This window comes from Enoplosus armatus, chromosome 1 (genome assembly GCF_043641665.1).
Source record: "Enoplosus armatus isolate fEnoArm2 chromosome 1, fEnoArm2.hap1, whole genome shotgun sequence".
Classification (NCBI taxonomy): Eukaryota; Metazoa; Chordata; class Actinopteri; order Centrarchiformes; family Enoplosidae; genus Enoplosus; species Enoplosus armatus.
In genome coordinates this window covers 16,660,574-16,677,188 of record NC_092180.1, presented here as the reverse complement: position 1 = coordinate 16,677,188, position 16,615 = coordinate 16,660,574, and the positions used below count along the sequence as shown (strand labels likewise).

General features: G+C 40.7%; 2 protein-coding genes across 2 annotated transcripts; both read left to right on the top strand.

Annotated features, from left to right (window-relative positions):
• The first annotated feature begins 1,200 nt into the window (after positions 1-1,200).
• On the top strand, positions 1,201-4,332 carry cenpn (centromere protein N). Its single transcript, XM_070910064.1, has 10 exons — positions 1,201-1,371; positions 1,545-1,590; positions 1,721-1,780; positions 1,981-2,054; positions 2,178-2,351; positions 2,450-2,551; positions 3,316-3,370; positions 3,486-3,595; positions 3,778-3,901; positions 4,204-4,332. The coding sequence occupies exons 1-10, from the start codon at positions 1,201-1,203 to the stop codon at positions 4,323-4,325; spliced, it is 1,038 nt and encodes a 345-aa protein (XP_070766165.1). The 3' UTR covers positions 4,326-4,332.
• Positions 4,333-9,635: 5,303 nt separating this feature from the next.
• On the top strand, positions 9,636-11,728 carry atmin (ATM interactor). Its single transcript, XM_070910305.1, has 2 exons — positions 9,636-9,835; positions 9,943-11,728. The coding sequence occupies exons 1-2, from the start codon at positions 9,642-9,644 to the stop codon at positions 11,726-11,728; spliced, it is 1,980 nt and encodes a 659-aa protein (XP_070766406.1). The 5' UTR covers positions 9,636-9,641.
• Positions 11,729-16,615: the final 4,887 nt, after the last annotated feature.

The window sequence follows — 16,615 nt, the reverse complement described above, 5'->3', positions numbered from 1 at the left end:
ACAAAGACCAACCAGAAAGCCTGGATGAATTTAGAGGTGAGGGCCCAATCCAGAGCCAACTGCCTTTCTGTCAGATGACAAGGAAGCATACAGCACCGCCAGAGAGAGACCTCTCCAATAACACCAAAGACATGTGGCAGGCAAATTGGACCATCACAGGCTACACCCTGGTAAAGGAAGCTCAGAAATGGCTGTATTTCTTAATGAAATTTAAGAAGGCAAAATTCACGTGCCAAGTTCTTGTTGACTATTACAAAGGAGGAATAAAAAGCATCCTGACTGGAAAAAATTACAAACTGGCATAGGATGTACATGGCCCAGGACCGGAGGGCTCTGCAGCGGGTGATTAAAACTGCCCAGAACATAATTGTTACCCATGTACTGATTTACTATCGGTGAGGTGAGGTGCCTGCGTAGAGCCCAAAGAATACTAAAAGACAAAGCCCACCCAACCACAGCCTGTTTACCCTGCTGCCATCTAGCAATTGATATATAAGTAAGTTGCTGTATCACCAGACTACAGAGCAGTTTCTTACCTCAGGCTGTGAGACTCCTTCACTCCACCTCACCCTCTGCACTCCACCATGAATAAATGACATGGGACATACTGTACATACTTTGTAGGTGTATATATAAGTAACTGTATATATATTTTTTTATTATTATTCTATTCTAAATGTTTGAATATATTTTATATGTATATGTAGCATGAAAGGGCTATAACTTACATTTTATTGTGCAACTCTGTGTTGTAAAATGACAAATAAATGAACATTGATAGTTTAAGTATATTTCACAGACAAAACCTCTGTAGATTTACTTAAGTAGAATTTTGAATGCAGGTCGTTTACTTGTAATTAAGTATTTTTAGATTGTTTAGATTTTGGTATTTAAGTAAAGGGTCCGAATACTTCCTCCAGCACTGTGCAGTAGTTACTAATGGTGGGTCCCATAGCAGCGGCAGTCCTAGAAATACTACCACTCCAACACAACAGAGGGCGCTAAAGGGAGCGCGTGAGATTTTCTGGCAATATCTGATTGGTCAATTCGTGTTCTCTGTTGAAGGCGGTTTGTTTGGAAGTTTTAGACTAGACTGTGGCCACCGTGCGAACAGTTTTTAGTAATTAAACTCAAAAACTCAAAACAAAAAATCTTCCAATACAACAGCGGAGCTAGATATCGATTACTGTCTGAAGAAGAATGGATGACTCTACGAAACGCTTACTGCAGCGACTCATAAGACGGATACCGACGCAAATGCTAAGGACAACGCTGGACAAGTGGGGCCGTTTGACTGAGGCACAGCAGCGGTCCATGGATTATACTCAACCAAAATGGGTGTTAACTGAAAAACTACTCTCGCTTTGTGAGGTATGCGGGCCATGATACCCATCGTTGTACACAACCTTACCACTTTTAATGTCACGCCGCTACTTGAACCGTTGAACCGTTACTTCTCAATACTTTTCAATAGCAATCAGCTTTATCTAGCTAGCGTTGGAGTGAATGTCCTGTCTTTTAACTTCACTTGTTTTTCTTCACAGGAAACCGAGTGGACACTTAAACACATCACAGAACTCGAGATGATATGTAAGTCAAGTGAAATTATTTTTCATTTGGGCTTGAGTAACGCCAAGGCAACCAAGCTAACGTTGATCATACAACTCCATCAATCCCATAATGTAACTTCTTATGTCGCTTTGGTTTCATTATCTTTCAGATGTCATTGACAATCCAAACCAGGGCATGTGGTATGCCTTCCAGCTCATGGACCCTGGAGGTATGTGAAAAGAAGAATATGCATTTTGTACACAGAGGGCTGAAACCAAACACTAACGTTACAGCTTCACGGTTTTCTTTCTGGTTGAAAGTTAATCAGTCAAATAACCTGCTGGAGTCTGGATCTTAATGTGTTTTACGGTCATTCAGTACTTAAGTAAAAAAATTTTGTCCCTTTTCCTACGTGTCTCTGTTTTCCAGATGATGCTCACTCTGTAGAGCTGACGCAGTTCAAGGAACAATTTAAATCTCACCTCAGTGAGCTCGTAAGACATGTAAGCCAGATATTCCTCCTCACATAAGTTACAAAATCTTACCAATTATGTAGTTGCATCATCAATACATTTTATGGCTTTCTCTGTGTTTATCATTATAAATTAAATGACATTGCATTCAAGGTGTCTATCAAAATAAAGAAGCACGCAGATGAAGCTGTATGGATTCGGATCGCATGGGGAGACAGCTTCTCCCGGCCCAACCACCTGAAACCAACATATGTTGTTCACCATCTTCAAACCCCTTATGTCTTTGTGACCAGCCTGACTTCAAAGCAAAAGCCCCTGTTATCCCAGGTGAGGAGTGGGTTTCATATTTAATCCTTGACATTGGTTGTGCAGTTGCCAGGTAGCTGTCTTTCCATTCTCCTCTAAGAGAGTGATGTACTTTGCAGGCCTTGGTTCTGGCCACCAGATATCAAGCCATCAAGGATGCTAACCTCAGTGGACGGAAACTCACTGCCATTAGGGACCTGCTGATGAGGCAATATCAACAGGTAAGCACGTCTGTATGTCCTGTTTTTTTTTTTAATCATTGCTGATAAGCATTGCAGTGTTTACTGTCTGTCTGAACTGCCATTATGTACTGGAGATTTTCTGATTTTGGTTCTTTATTATCTTATTGATCTTGTTGACCACTTGTTGAAGAAAAATGTAAACTGCCATGTCCACCCTTAATGCACCTCAACTACACTAAAAACTTTACCCTTCTGTAGGAGAGTGGAAGCTTGATGTATCCCTATATTTAATATTGATTACACTTTTTTATTTTATTTTACAATCTTAACAATGAACTATGAAAAACATCACACACTGTTCTCATCCCTATTTTGATGTTTGTCATTATAGGGAAATGCTGTCTGAACTACTTCCTGGTTCAAGTTAAATCTTCACACTTAGATTATTTTGTGGGTGTATGCAATGTTTGCCCTTTTAAAATAAGTGGTTTAGATAATAAAGTGGAGGTTTGCTGTAACCTCACCAGTTGTCTGACTGGTTGGATATGGACAGAATTGTCAAGTCATTACAATACCATCACTTGGTATGGCCTAATAACATGACTCCAAGTCACAGTTCGTGTCAAAGGACCCGCTGTACAAAGAGTACTCAAAGTGTTAATTTATTATAATCCCTGATGAAGGTTTTCTTAGGAAAAGCTCAACTGTGGAAGATGGTTGTTCACATTTACAAAAACATTTAACTGATGTATATTGTGAATTTTGTTTTTTGGATGGATTTTGACCTTTTTGTTTGTTTCTAGGTTTTTCCCACTAAGTATCCCAGCCCCCTTGCAGAAAAGAATCAAACAGTCTCAAGTATGTTTAGCAAATTATTTGATCTATCCAAAGCTACTTTAATATTTTAATACAATGTCACATTCATTTTATGTGCATTGTAATTTTATTTATTTGGCTTTATTTGTATTTACAGACCCACAAATAGAAAAGGAGCAAGCTAAGACTGCAGAAAACAGACTTCAGATGGCCTGTGAGGCCTTTGGTGATGGGATGTTACCTCAACTACAGTCTGCAGTTTACAAGGTATCCTGAGGCATGCTTGTGTTTTAAAATGCAGTTTTAAAAAAAAAAATGCAGAGTAAAAGTAGGTTTGTAATTGAATATCAAAGTCAAAGAGACAAAGGGCACTGTATCAGTTTAAGGATGCAAAAGTTCACTGTGTGCTGTGATCATCTGAATTCTGTTTTGTGCTCATCTTTTGTCAGCTGGAGACAAAATTCAGAGACCACACCAACAAGACCATGACAGAACGGGAGGAGCCCTTCAGATGTGTTGTCAAATTTGCAAGCACCAACCTCCTGGAGTCACTCAGACACTGTGCATCTTCAGGTACCAAGAATTTGTCAGCCATGAAAGACACCAGTTGTGATTTAGGAAGAAAATGATATAAGAAAATGATATCAGCATTGTAATGCAGTAAAACAGAAAACAATTTTGAATGTTTCATAATACTGGCAATTCCATAAATAACCACAAGAGGGCACAAACACACACACAAAATATTCCCACTGTAATTCTCTTATCCATCACGACTATACCATTTTTTTTACCCCTCTGTCCTTGAGTCAATCATTTTGATTACAGGTTTTTTATTTTGTCACTAATTAAATGTATTTTATTATATTTTACAGGAATTGCCTCCACCCCTGTCACACCTCTGCTCTCATCTATTCCCCTAAAAGGAAGGAATTATTTTGTCATCACAGACAATGGCCCTGGTCCCTCCACACAAATGCGGCAATCACAGAACTGATGGGTGACAGACCCTTGATTTAAAGGACTCACACTGTGGCTTGTTTTTACTTCTGTCAGGTCCAGTCCACTCATGGTTTGTTTTTTTCCATTCTATCATTGATCTCCTTGTTAATATGGCTCTTGAAGAGTCATGGCTCCCTGGGTCTTCTGTCTTTATGTGCTTTCAGTTGCAAATATGTCAATAGTTGATGAGAGATAACTGTAATTTTATTATCTTTTTTTGGTGTTTAAGTGGCAGAATGTTAATGACATCAAATGTTGTATATGTCCAAATTGAATATAAAACCAGGATTTTTAATATTTTTGAAGTTTGTAACTTCTGTCTTACTTCAGCATTTTTCATCAGCTAGTCTTACAAAAAGGTGTTATGGAGTATTGGCTAGTGAACAGTCTGAACTTTAGTATACTAGCTCCTCACAAGCATTTACATTGCATTGTTTCACTTAATTTATGGTTCATTTAAACAGTCCTGTCTGTGCACAAACCATTTAAAGGATAGGTTCCCATTTTTTCAATTCTGTCAATACTCACATGCTTATACATAAGTTGAAAGAGTTATTAGTTTCTCTGGTCCATACTGGCAGTGAAGAGTTCCCTTCTTAACAGCTACACTGTAAGTACAAAATACACAGTTCCCCGATCTGTGCCACAATGAAGTTCAAAGCTAATATGAGGCTTGAGGTCTGAGTTAGCCAAATCAAGTGGGTATCTTCCAAAGTTAGTCTGTGCCGTCAAAAGGTTCCTCTTTCACACCACTATGGCCCCTTCACAGGCTCCACTCAACAAAACAGAGCTTTTTAACTTGCACTTTACACATTTTATTTATAAGGAACCCCTAAATTTGGTTATGTAAGAATTGTAACCAAGACATGTAGTGAGTGGGACAATTTATGGTGGACAAGCTATGTAATGGCAACACTTTCTAAATTACCTCCAGCATTTCTGTACAGCAATTTCCTATAACATAGAGACAGACATATATGGCAATACCAATATATGATAAGCTAGTATTGGCTATATAATGGCAATATCAGCACAGCCAATGTTTTGATGAAGCTCTCCTAAGAACATTTGGTTCCTCCTATTAGAGCTAGGCTATCATTGCTAAACTGGATATACTTAATTTATTTTGGTATCAACTACAACCCTCACTAGCCTGTGTGTGGCTCGCATAATAGATGCCTCAAAGGCTTTCTGTGTGAGATTAAACAGTATTGTTTCTCATCTCATCCAGTTTAAAACATAGACTGTGTATAAGGTACAGCAATACTTAAATACTATCACCCCACCCTGACATATAACGTTACATATTTAAAAAACAAACAAACCCCAAAACATTGGAAAACTTAAATCTGACGGTAAGCCTTATTTTGCAAAACGGAAGTAGCATTATTACTCCGGATGTGACGTCGGCTTAGGTGGAAGGTGGCGAAGCAGCCTTTCAGGCAAATCTGAGGGACGGTTCGCCCTGCTTATTCAATGCTGCCACTCGGGCTCTCTGCCAAACACAGAATGGACTGTCAACACACTGTCTGAAACATGGCTGCCTCTGCAACGAGCAAGGCGAATGATAGAGCTAACGCCATTACATACAGTCCGAGATACCATGAAGAGTCAGTGTCGCAGTCACGGGAAATAATCAAACCTACCATCACGGAGCTGACCAAAGAAGTGAGGACAAACATCCTATGCACCGTGGAAGGATGTGGCAAGATTCTCCCCAACACACCTGCATTGAACATGCATCTTGTGAAGTCACACAGAGTAAAGGTAAACGCTTACAAATCCTGGTCAATGTTCATGTGATTTAGGGGTGTACGTAACTGCAATGCTAACTTGGCTAACTCAGGGTCGCGAAAACACTGTCATAAAACTGGAAAACGCAAGTCATCCAGAAGAATTTCGTTTTAGCTAACACACAGTAGCATCCACGACGTTACAGTTAACGTTGGGTAAAAGTTCACTTAGTTTTTATGTGAGTGAAGCTCCGTAACATTTATCTATTAACCGTTAAGTTTGCCGTTAGCGAGCTAGCTAGATTGCAACTAGCTACTTATGTCATCAATTAATCGTTTGGGTCGCACGTGATGATTGATGCTTACTGCATTTTTCGATACAGATCTAGCTACACCCTTGAATGTCTAGTGGACTGTTGGTAGTTGTAAGCAGAAATTTGGGGAGTGTCTAAGGTTATGGGAAGGGTCTCTTCACCTTTTTGAAATACGACCAAACTACCACTATTGATTGTCTGAGTCTAATATACAGTTTACTACCAATACTAAACGGGTAGTAAAGTGAAGGAAGTGAAAGCATTTGGACCAAAGTCTACTTTTGACCCTGGTTCTTATGCCCTTACTGGACCGGGCTTTTATTGTGGGAGGCAGTAATTCACTGTTTCCCCTCCATGAATGAAGTTCTTTGCGGGGAAAGGCTGCCTTTTGTCCTGCTATAGACTAAGCTCTTTGTTTGAAATAGGTGAATGTGAGAATTTGAATTAGCTAAGTAGTCCATGTGGCCCAGATAGAAGAGTGTTTAAAGGCCCGATCAGTGGTTCTAGCATATACATTTGAGGTACAATCAGGTATATTTGAAAGTTTGAGTCTGCTGTTTGGTCAGTCATAATGTAAATAGAGGCCTGTTTTTAATTCAATGCCTAAACATTACTAGTGTAAAGAATTCTAGCTACAGGAAACTTTGATATAATAATTGATTTAATATAATCTATAATTAGTTGCTGTTCATTGTTAATCCTTGTGCTTAAAGACATGCCTTTCACTTTTAGAGTAACTGCAGATTCCAATCTTGTATTTAGATTTTTCATCATGCAGCCACTCTTGCATCACAGATTGTGCCTTTAAGGAGTGTCCGCAACTATGTGAATCTTCTGTCAGCAGTGGTAATGATATTCTGGTCAATGTGATAACTAAGTTCTTAAATGCTAGAATAGCTCACTCTCTATGCCTCCTCTGCATTATTCATAACATCCAACTGCAAGAATGAGGCCTGATGTGGGACACCATATCTGTGTACATTACACCCACTTTAATGCTACTGTAGCTCCACTGCATCATTGCACAGAAGTAATGTAATTGCAGTCCTTACCGGTTTCTTACTGGTCATAAAGACTGATGTGTTACATTTGAACTTGTTCACTCAGCCCAGTTCAGACTCCTCTCATACGTTTAATGTGACTGTTTTGGCTTTTCTATCTGTATCACTTAGCTCAGCAGCAAGGAGAAGCAGAATTAGACTCATCCCTGTATTGTACAGTCTCCAAGAAAAAGGGAATAACCTCAGAAGTGGCTACTTAAAGGGCTGTGGACTGACCCTGTTGTAGCAAAGACAGTGAATACAGACATGAAACCTCTTTTTGGGCTACAGCCAGCTACTGACTGATGACAAATAATGTCTTGACGTGACTCAGGCTGCAGCCTACGACCAGATGATGTAGCTGAAGCCAACTGCTAGAACATTCATTGTTAGCCAAATGTCTGTTTATGCTAACTCCTTATGATAAACCAGAGGGTGTTTGTCAGCTTCAGCTGTTCTGCTCCCTCCAGTGTTACAGCAGATGGAGGTGACCTTGACCACTGGAAGGCTGTGGTATTAATGATTGTTATGGAGCGTGATGGTTTTGTCTGTTTTCCCCCGTGCAGGGTACATTCAGTGTTGCTGTTTTCTGTAACAAGTGTGCTATTCATTGACTTTAAATATACAATGTGCTGACAGCTGCTTTAGTAAGTTTACCTTGGGACTAAAAGGGGAGCAGTGGTACAGCAAACTGCTAAATCCCATGTACTCCCAGCCTGAGTCATTTCTTTTTCAGTTATGTAAAGCAGAGCCTACTGTACACTCAGATATGGGGTTTCTTGCGTAAGGTAAAAATTTTAGTACACATATTTACCTACACCAATTAAGGAAAGTAAGCAATGTACAAGCATCACATTTATTTTTTGCAGTCATAATGATACCTTTGAAATATAAGTGAAAATGTGTATAAAAAGGCAATATTTTGGTGTTTTTAGGTGGACAGCGTAGTTGACATTTAGTGCCTTTTACAGCAGCTACTGTAGAAATATTGCAAGTCAAGTAAAACCTTATTTTATCAGCTAAAATCTTGATTGTCAGTCACAAGGTAAACCTGCTGATTGTTAAACTTTGCTCAATCTCTTACAATGACTTTGAAGAACTACAGGTCTTTCTGTTAGTTGCTTGTATTTGCAGCGATCTAGGAAATTATAGTATTCTTTAACACACTGAAAGCTATGCTGAGTAAGGGTGTGATATAAACATCTAAAATGCTAATATCTCTCTGCTTTGTCCTCTCTCTTTGTCTTTCACATGGCATTGTCAACCTCAGGATGGTATTGTCAACCCCACGGTCAGAAAGGACATGAAGGGCTCTCAGAAGCTTTACTGCTGTCCCATTGAGGGTTGTCCCAGGGGGGCCAACAGACCCTTCTCCCAGTTTTCCCTTGTTAAACAAGTAAGTCTTTCGTCCAATGACCTGTAATCCTATCCATGCGATCAATGGATTAAAATGATGAGGTCTCAGTCCTGTGGAATAGCTCCTAATGTATTACTCTGCACTTAGAGTTTATCAGTACCCAAATACCACTTTTCTACTGCCATGTGTTGGTCAATACTAAATACTGTTTGCGTGATTTATTAGCCTACTTGTACTTAATAAAACCGTCTTAGATCTTTAACCCTTCCCGCAAAGCTGAGACCCATTGTTACTTGGGAAGAAATTAAGCCAACTTCAGAAAAGCAATGTAAAACTCAAAACTTGTCATATATGATGATGTTTTACATGTTTGTAAAAGTTTTACAAACCATCAGACATTTTCTGTATGATCAAAGCCTCTTCAAATGATGCAAGATTTTAACTTCACTTGACTCAAAATATTAAATCAAATATAAGAATTGCCTAACAATATACACTGAATATTAAATATTCTAAGTTCCAAGAAATGTTCTGTGTGTTAGGGTTAGGGTTGCAGCATTTCTCCTCTGACCTCTGTAGCATCAGGGCTGCAAAACATTGGGCAAAGCTGCCATCATTTCCCAATTTAGTTGAAAGATACTGTTCTGTTATTGTGTTTGGATCACTAGACAAAAAAGATTCCTGTCTTTTTGCTTTTGGGTATCCTGTGAAGTTTTTAATTTTGCATTGTTATTTAAAAGTTCTACATTCTTTTGAGGTGGAAATACCATATGTAAAAAAACTTTTTTTGAACATCAAACATCAAAATTTAAAGCAATTGTATGGAATATATTCTTTGCTCTTTGATCTGTTTCATTGTAGCACTTCATGAAGATGCATGCAGAGAAGAAACACAAGTGCTTCAAGTGCAACAATGGCTACAGCACAGAGTGGGACCTAAAGAGGCACATAGAAGACTGTGGGAAGACCTACCACTGTACATGTGGCTGCCCCTATGCTAGTAGGGCTGCACTACTCTCGCATATCTACAGGACAGGTCATGAGATTCCTACAGAACACAGGCATGTACATGCATAGCCCAGAGGGAGTTTTATTGAAACTTTGCTTTAGGCTTTGCTAAAATAATATTTTGACTGGCTTTCTCTGCATCTGTTTTGTTTCTTTACAGAATTCCTCCAGTAAAAAAGCGAAAGATGGAGAAATTGTTAGGCGGTTCTGAAAAGGTTAAGACCAATGAGTCGACCTGTCAGGTCATGTCTGCTGGTAAAGAGCTGTCAGAGACTGCTCTCCCATCTGATACAAATGTTCATATCCCAGACTCAGTGAATCAGAACTCCAACCCCCGTAAGAACCTGCAGAAGTTGCTCCTACCCAAGCCCAAAATGGCTTTGGTCAGTGTTCCTGTGATGCAGCTGGCCCACCTGCCTGTCCTCCTTCCATCTACAGAAAGCGGGGCTCTGAGGTCTGTAGTGCTGGCAGTAGACAGCCAAGGCTCTGTCAGCACCTTTCACCTCCTGCCACAAGCCATGGGAGCTGTGGTACCCCAACTTGATGGTAAGAGTTTGGGTTTCAAGGATAGCATGCCTACTTCACGCTCTAGCCTGGGGCCCATTAGCACAGGGGTGCAGGTCAGCCTGGACCCCGCAGGCACAGAGGACTCAGCCAGCAGCCCGGCAGGACAACGGGGAAGAAGCACCTCCACCAACATTCAGACGGACAAATCGTACTTGTCAAAAATGCCCACAGGAGTGGGGGTTGGAGAGGGAATAGGCTTGTGCTCTGTGGGTGAGTCCTCAGTGTCGTCCTGCTCGCAAACAGACATCAGCGTGAGTGCCCAAGTCCTCCTGCCAGTCAGTGTTGAAACCCAGACATTCTCCTCCCTGGCCAAAGCCACATCCACTATTGGAGCTCAGACAGACAGCCAGTGCATGAGTCAAATTCCTTGCTCCTCCTCATCTGTGCCCCCATACAAAACCAGACAGACACAGACATACTTTGCCATGCCACAACCAGAGGAGAAGGCTCAGGACCAGGCCATCATGTGCTCTGACCTATTTGGCAGTGACTCCCTCAGTGTCTCCACCCAGACAGCTCTGGACATAGCTGACACCCTCACTGCTGCAGGAAGCAGTATATATGAGGACTCAAAGTCAGCGGGTGGTATGTGTTTTGGGGTGCAGACAGATGAGCTCAACTCAAACAACATGGCAGATAACCAGACCCAAACAATGACCCTGTTAAGTGACCTAGAAAATATTCTGTCTGACAGCATGTCAGGCCACCAGGTGCTCACAGAGGCCTCTGCAGGCTGTGGGTCAGGTCTGGGCTCAGTTCAGGAGCAACACAATGGCATTGACTTTGACTTTGAAGAGTTTCTCAATGCTGTGCACATCCAGACACAGACAGAGGAGAGTGAGCTGGGAGGACTGGGTGGTGACACACCACTGGAGTCTCTGGACATCCAGACGCAGACAGACTTCCTTCTGATGGATGAACTGGACCAAAGTGAGGGACCAAGTCGAACCCAAGCCAGCGACCTGGAGCTATTTGATACTCAAACTCAGACTGACCTCAATTTCCTGCTGAGCGCCGGAAGCAACATGCCCCTGAGCAGCATCCTGCGACATTCAAGCTTTTCTATGAGCACTGAGTCCTCTGATACAGAAACGCAGACAGACCTCCCTTCATTTTCCACAGGCCTCTCTGCTCAGACCCCTGTCAGTCAGGGTGAGCATGCAAGGCTGCTAAACAGCACAGAGACTCAGACTGTGACCAGCCAGGCCGAAGGCCTGGGACACCTCTTCCTGACGAGCAACGAAACACAAACTGTCATGGATGACTTCTTGTCAGCAGACCTGGCGTGGAATATGGAGTCCCATTTCAGCTCTGTAGAAACCCAGACATGTGAGGAGCTTTGTGCTCTCTTTCAGCACCCTGAGAAACCCAACAGCTGAAGGCCCTCTTAGTGAAGCTACCTACGCTTTCACAGTGCAGGTTTCTCATGTCTGCCTCTATAAGAGGAATCAGTCTTCGCTGTCCTCCAGCGGACCACAGTCTTAGCAGTAAGAGGTCTGCGAAAATGTCTTTGAACATTCCACTGGAGACATCATGTCCAGAGCCTTTCCAGGTGTATTTCCTGACAGCTCCGCTGCACTTTATTAGCTCTACGGGCATGATTGATCAGCTCCTGTGACAGTTTACATATTTATTTGCACATAAAGTAACATATTGTATGTGTCTTGTCTGAAATGCTAGTTTACTTCTGTATTTCAGTGTATAACCACCGTGACTGGTTTTCACTGTTTGGTCTTATTTGCAGTTAAAACTGACTCAACATTTCTTATATTAGATCTGCACTTAAAAGGGATGACATCTTAAGCTGTGCGTGGCTGTCAAGAAAAGGCTTATAAAACTGTTACCTTGTATGGCAGCTTTCAGATATGCATATACTGCATGAAAACAATTTCATCTCAGCTGTACAGCAAACAACATTGTGCGTTTAGTTTGGAAATGTGCATGGAGCCTTCACTTGGTCAGCAGCACAGAAACATAAAGGATCTATTCTCAGCTTGTGCATCTGATGGCTGCCTCATTGATGTTGCATTGTCAGCGGCAGCAATATTATGAACTCTCAATTACATCCTAAAAGCTTTGCAGCCAGTGGTAACTGGACCAGTTTTATGATTTTCAAAATAAAACCCCATGAGAAGCCTTTAACAATGAACAAGGCGTACATTAAGATGTATCTCTGAAACATACAGATGTGGCACAAGTAAAAATTAAACGTTTATGTCTTTTCAGTTTTTGCACACCTTTCATTGAAATGTGATTGTGAAGTATGATGTTGTGTAAACACTTTTTTTGTGTCTGGGCCTCTATAGCTAAGCAGTTAGTTCATGTCAGTAAGCACACTAGGCTGTCGTCTTTGACTTATTCATTAGCTGGGTGTAAGTGTATTCAGTAGCAGTACTCAGTGCTGAGGTCATCCAGTAGTGTTACTGTACAGAAACACAGTGAATTAGAGCAAGGACTAGCAGAGTTGTTGTATGTATTCACCACCTGGTTTTGATTAAAATGAGTCCTGTTGAATATCATCCGTTAAAATCATCAGATTTTCCACCCTTAACAATCAGACACAGTATTTTAACTTTTATTTGTCTCTATTCCAAGTAACTAAACTAAATGTTTTGATTATGTTTTTCATTTTCTATTGCACTGAGTTACCTCATTGAGCACAGACACCACATGCAGACTGTGTTCTACTAAGGAACCTAGAGCTAATAGGCCTTGATTATTTGTTCATTTTGTTACGTTGGTGCCTTAACCCAAGTATTAGCTTTAGTTCTGTTACATACAATTTGCTGCTTTAAAACAATTAACTGAATTATACAAGAACATGTTTTGGAAGATGAACAAGCACTGAATAGTTGTCAGAATCCTTTCGGTCTTTGCCTTGCATGTTTAATCCATTCTGTATTTGTATTTTCATCATGGTTGCATGAAATATTGGAATGTCTCTAATTGTTCTCCATAGTTTCTACGGAAAGATTTATGTTCTGAAATGAAAATAATGCTGTGCAGCATTTTATTGAAGAGAATTTGTTTGACGCTATCTCGCTATTTTTATGGACGGGCGGTTAATACTGTTACAGTTTATAGATGTTAGTGGAAACGGAAGAATGCACAGAACATGACACTGTGCCCAAGTATGACATGCTCTATTTTTTTGCACCATATCCAAGCAGTTTAAGGATCATTTTCCTTGTGTTAATAAGGATTTTGACACTCATATTAAATTTCAACATTTCCTGTATTGAGATTAGTACTTCTAGTTTGTGGTTCTTGAATTCAAGTACAGAATAGCTCTTCCTTGCTGGTTTAGTGGAGTGGCCCAGGGAAACGCCTTGCTTTAAACAGAACTGTGTGTAGAAGCCTTGTCAGTCTGAAGTGTCAGTTACAGTGCTTTATTTTCTCTTTGTTGGGAATGCATGCAGATATTTTCCCAGCACTAAATATTTGTTTTAGCAGAAGTTTCTGTTGCCTATATGTGTAGAATTAATGGTTGCCTTGATTAATTGCTGAAGCTACACTACATTCTTAATAAACTGCTGGAAAGTGTATATTGTGTTCCCTGTCACTTATTATAGAACATTTTACTCAACCAATGCATAAATGCGAACCCTTTTTTGTACTTTTTATTATAGATCAACTTAAAACTGTATAATATTGTCTTTCATCTTTTCACTTTAATGCAGTTACATCTCACTGAATATAGACATGCTGAATCCTGGCTTGTGGTGGATATAGCAACTCTTTACAGGTTTTAAGTAACTTTTATTTTACATGTACATTCAGGCAAGACAAGTTTTGCCTCATTAGGTTAACACAGCAGCTCTTTTGACTGAAGAACAATCCCTCCCAGTGGATTATTTATACTAAACAATAAAGAGGTAGTATGATAAAGCAAAGTAACAAGATCATCCCAGTTGTAATAATATTGCAGTAATTGGCTGTCCTTTGGAGACCAACATAACACACAGTATGTTTAGGGATCTCAGCATAATGCTGCACTGACAACCCGTGTTGTAAAGCTGTGTACAGTTACATTTGACAGAGCAGATGCAGTAGTTGGGCAGCTGTTTATATCACCATGTATAGTCGCAGGCTACAGTGCAGCACTTAAGCTCTGACAGAGCCATAGCTTGTGGTTGAAGTTTAAATAGTAGAAAGTGTGAGGCAGGCACACTGCCGTGCTTCATGAGGTAGTTGCACCGTTGCTAGGTAACTAGAGGAGCTGAAAAAGCACTTGTGGGAACTGGTCAGAAGAAAAATAAAGGCCCAAATGACATAAAGAGCTTAACGTTTCAATGTTGTGTTCACATTGTTATTTTTATGGTTAGTATGGTCTGAAATATTATACCAGACTGAACTGACCGAACACTAAACCAAATGAATAACCTCTGCAATGAGATACTGTGAACATATCTTATACATTGAAGTCATTCCTCCAACTAAGTACTTTGATGGAAACATTGTGTGATGCTGTGAAACAAAATAAGATAAAACAGGTTGTTTTAAAATGATTGCATACTTGAATGTCATCATCAGTCATGTTAAACATTTATTTCACAGCCCTCCAGCTTGACAGCACAGACAGTCTTGGTGGGGTGCATGTGGGCTTGTGCACCTGCTGCAGTGCCGGAGTGGGAGGCCTGTGTGAGGCTCTTGCCCACTGAGTACTTTGTGCGGTGCACTGTGTCAGGTTTGGAAGACATGATACCTCTTGGGGATAGAAACACTTACAGCAGAGAACAAGTGGGGGTTATGCTGACATGTCCGGTACTTGGAGGTCAGGGCTGCAGAGTAAGTGGGGAGCTCTGGGTTAGCAGCAAGGTCCGCTCTTGGTCCTCTCGTCCCACTCTTCTTATCAAACATGAAACAGTGTTCCTCTATGTTTTCTCCCTCTGGAGCTTTCTTGCCACTGACTTTATGAGGATTCAGGTGTGGTGATTTAATAGGTGGTAAAAATGTGAAGTTTTTAATGGGAACCACTGTACTGTTGGGCCTATGGCTGTGTTTCTGAGGCTTAGTGGGCCTGTTCTCCGAGTATTTTAAGGAGAGATGGTGAGGCTGCAAAGGGGTCTCTCTGAGCCTCCCTTCCTCCTCTATCTTGTCTCTGACAAGCCATCCTGAGGCATCTTTCTGCAGAGCTGCCACAGCAGTGTTACTCCAGTATCCAGGATGCTGGTTTAATGGCATGGTTTTCTTAAAGCTGTTATGCGGGCCCACATGAGACTCACAGCGGTGCTCTGCAATGCTGGCTGAGCTATCTGCATTGGGGATTGTTGGGTCAACAGACAAGGCGGTCGGGTTGTCAGCCTCTTTATGCTTTGGTTTCCTCTTCTGAGTCAAAAGTACGCTCAGCGGAGCAACTCTGGCCCAACCCCGGACCTGTTTTAAAATGAAATATGATGTTAAATATGTAAACAACAGTTTTGATATGTTTAAACTGAAAACGCATTAAGATAATGACTTATTGTGACAAGTCAAAATTAAAATGAAGGTAGTGGAAAAATGCTAATATTGGTATGTGAGACAGAAAAATGAAATAGATATAGATAAGGGTTATATCAACTGGTGGGAATATAATTAATTAGAAATTAAAGCATCTATATTTTATAAATTCATTCATCTCATTTGAAAATGTAGATTATATCATTTTGCCACTGACTCCAAACTGTGACAGAATCCACATGTGCAATCGGTAGAACTATACCTAAAGGTAACTTTAACTAAATCAGATAATGAAAGGCAGAAAGAAGATATTCATTCACTTACAGCTTCTTCCCAACCAGAGTAACAATGATACTCATAAGGCTCCAGCTCTTTTAAGAAGTCCTCCTCACTAATATCTAGAAGGGCATCGACAAGTCTCCTTTCGGGTGTCCTGTAAGGCTGCTCCCCAACTGTGTCCTGCTGTGTTGGAGGCTCCTGGCGTGATCCATCCACATCTGTGTGATCCACCTCTTTCAAGGTTGCCATTATGTAGTTAGCTCATGTACTTCATGGTGATGTCTAGAAAAGAATACTAGAAAAACTCAATATACCAAAATAACCTGTTAGAGATAGCTGCACACAAGTCGAGTTACACAAAAAAAATTTTGTTTTAAACGTTAGAAACCTTGAAAGCCACCAGTCTGTCAAACTTCACTCACCAAAAGGAAGCAATCTGAATGCCTGTAGCATTTTAACTGGGTTTGTATCACAATCCCCATATCAGAAGGCTCCATTCACAAAGAACTGCTGCTTCCTTTCGTGCGTAGTTTCCTTTCTGGTCGACA

Bases quoted from the DNA above. Each gene is read 5' to 3' on its own strand.
- atmin (XM_070910305.1), top strand. From the start codon at position 9,642: ATGAAGATGCATGCAGAGAAGAAACACAAGTGCTTCAAGTGCAACAAT. The intron at 9,836-9,942 runs GCATGTACATGC...GTTTCTTTACAG, and splicing joins GAGATTCCTACAGAACACAG to AATTCCTCCAGTAAAAAAGC.
- cenpn (XM_070910064.1), top strand. From the start codon at position 1,201: ATGGATGACTCTACGAAACGCTTACTGCAGCGACTCATAAGACGGATA. The intron at 1,591-1,720 runs GTAAGTCAAGTG...ATTATCTTTCAG, and splicing joins CACAGAACTCGAGATGATAT to ATGTCATTGACAATCCAAAC. The intron at 2,552-3,315 runs GTAAGCACGTCT...GTTTGTTTCTAG, and splicing joins TGATGAGGCAATATCAACAG to GTTTTTCCCACTAAGTATCC.